Genomic DNA, 2,633 nt, shown 5'->3' on the forward strand with positions numbered 1-2,633 from the left:
TGGGTGGCTCTCAGGATTCCTGTCCTGAAACACGTCCCGGACGCTCAGCTTAGTGTCCCGCGGGGCTTTTCCTGGGGCGGTGCCGGGCTGGATGTCCCTGCCGCCAGCAGGCAGCGAAAGTGCTGTCACCAGCGCAGGCTGTCAGTAATTATGTTAACCTTGACGTGGCAGCCTAGTACAAAGGGGCTCACCAACAGCCCATCCCACCCGAGGGTGCAGGTGGGCTCAGCAGTGCCTGAGAACGAGGACTGAGGCTGCACCAGCCTGTCCCATGCAGTGTTCACGCCTTGTTGCTGGGGGTTTCATGGCCCCACGGAGGGAACGGACTTGGCCTCCGTCTCTGTGACTCATAACCTTTGCTCCTAAGGTTTTTCTGGCATCCTTGAAACACCAGGTAGCCAGACTAAGGAGAAGCCAAGCTAGGACATGGTGAAGCTTTGTAGTCTGGGCAGGGCTGGTAGCCAACGTGCCTGAAGTGTTATCCATTACCTATGAGGTGATGCCTCCTCTGAAAGACACATCAAGCCGTGTGCACCTCCCCTGCACTCACCTCCAGGGTTACTCCCCACCTGGCTCTGATGAGAGTGGGGGAGTAGTGCTGAGAGGGGCCAGACCAGCAAGGGGAGAGCACCCCGTGCTCCAGGTTACGAACTAGTCCCTTAGAGCTGTTCTCACATCCACTGACTGCTCCCAGCAGTGACAGGAGATTTCTCTGCCAAAAAGGGATTTGCTGTTACCTGGAAATCCAAGGTGAGGCTCCAGAAGTGTTCCCCAAAAGGCAAAGCTACTCTGGAGCACTGTGGGTCCTGTGCCTGCCTCCATCACACATCCATTTCCACCTGGCATAGGGATGCCATCCCTCGTCACACATGGCCAGAGGCTTCTGGAAAGGGCCTGAGCCTGCAGGACACCCATTCTCTGGCTTCCAGAGGAAGCCCAAGGAGCTTGGATGGGTTAATGCCCTGAGCTCCTTGGACAACCCATTCACTGGTTTCTTCCCTCTCCAGCCCCAGCCTGGGCTGCTGTGCCCCAGCTCTGCCCCGCTCACTGCTTGTCACACGTGGTGCGACGTGCGCAGCCCACAAAGGGAAAAACCCCAAGCGACAAACCCCAGTGCAGGGGGCGGAGGTGACGCCGGAGAGCGGAACTGAGAGCCTGCACAGCCTGGACTGCCAGCTCACCATCCTGCGGGCTCTGCCCCGGCCCCTGGCCACCAGGACCCATGCCCAGGCAGGATGGAGGATTTGGGTAAGCTGGGCTCCTCCAGAGCTTGTCCCGTACCCAGGCTTTACATGGGGTCATGCCGTTGGCACCTTGGGAGAGCCTTATCCTTCCTCTACCTCAGGGCCAGGTGGGGATGCTGCAGAGGGGCAGCAATGGGACCACACTCCCTGCCGTGCCTCCTCCGTCTCAGGGGTCCAACAGGGCCCGACGAGCAAAAGCTTGGCCAAAAATGGAGTGACTTTTAGAGCAGGAAATGGGCTGTGGAAAAAGCTGCACACAACGGGCCGAGCACCCGAGTGTGCAGCACAACATCAGGGGGTGCTGGGAGCCATCTCTGGCCTGGGGTGGGGGAGCCAGGGCCAGGAAAGCAGCTGCACAGTGTTTTCTGACACGAGGGTTGCCAAGGTGGCGAGGCAAAAGTGGGAAGAGAATGTACTGGGGGAAGCAACACTCAGGGTGCGCAGAATGCACTGAGGTTGAGCTCTTCCTTGCCAAATCTCATGCGGGGGGTTAAGGGCTGGTGCGTGTTTCTTCCCAGGCCAGGCACGGTGTGTGGGGGCAGAACCCCCATTGCCAGCAGTGCCCCAGCTATGCAGTGTGGCAGGCACACCCTGCACTGGGAATGGGAATCAGGGTGAGGATGCTCAGGGCCACCACAGAACCTGCTGTGACGCTTCTTTTGCTCCTGAGATTTCAAGAGAAGTACAAGACAGCTCAGGGGGTGGCAGCAGGGCAGGCAGCCAGTGGTAGTGGTGCCTGACCTGGGTCTCTCCTGGTGCAGATGCTTTGCTGGCAGAACTGGAGCAGAGTTCCTGTGTGCCCTTCAAGGACTGTGCAGTGCAGGGACAGAGCTCCTGCAAGGATCCCTCCACAGCTGGGTGCCTGGAGCCCTATGGCTATGAGCTGCCAGCTTCAGCGGCCCTGAAGGTAACACCGTAGCACAGACAGCCTTTCAGCTCGTGATGGGGTGGTAGAGCCAGACAAGCAGTAGAGACTGCCAGGAGAGCATCCTGCAGGCTCAGCCACAAGGGTTTGTCCTTGTCCTTCCAGGTGCAGCAGCCTCCTCGGGCTCAGCCTCCGAGAGAGAGTTTGGAGACAGTATACAGGTAAAAGGGGCCATGGAAGGACAAAGCCATCTGGGGCTGCCCATTCATTGCTGGGATGTGCCCTCTGGGGTCACCTGCATGTCCAGCTGAACAACCAGGTCCTTCTGTGAGCTGGGGCAGGTTGTATCCTACATCCCTGCAGCTCTGCTGGGATCAGGGCTGGGCTGCCAGCAGTCCACTCTGTTCCCTGCAGTGATCTGTGGGAAAGGTCTGTGCTGGCAGGGGTGAAGGGGATTTGGTGCTGGCCTCGGGGTGGAAACCACAGCACCCTCCTCTCTCTGCCATGTGCAGCAGCCCCTCGCC

General features: G+C 59.3%; 1 protein-coding gene across 1 annotated transcript in view; it reads left to right on the plus strand.

The window, feature by feature from the left end:
• Positions 1-1,235: 1,235 nt before the first annotated feature.
• Positions 1,236-2,633, plus strand: part of LOC103805621 (leupaxin-like) — a 2,848-nt gene continuing 1,450 nt past the window's right edge. The window contains 3 exon segments of the mRNA XM_009078275.1: positions 1,236-1,248; positions 2,006-2,151; positions 2,275-2,330. Of these exon segments, the coding sequence (XP_009076523.1) occupies positions 1,236-1,248; positions 2,006-2,151; positions 2,275-2,330 (215 nt within the window).

Source organism: Acanthisitta chloris, unplaced genomic scaffold, assembly GCF_000695815.1.
Source record: "Acanthisitta chloris isolate BGI_N310 unplaced genomic scaffold, ASM69581v1 scaffold5557, whole genome shotgun sequence".
Taxonomy (NCBI): domain Eukaryota; kingdom Metazoa; phylum Chordata; class Aves; order Passeriformes; family Acanthisittidae; genus Acanthisitta; species Acanthisitta chloris.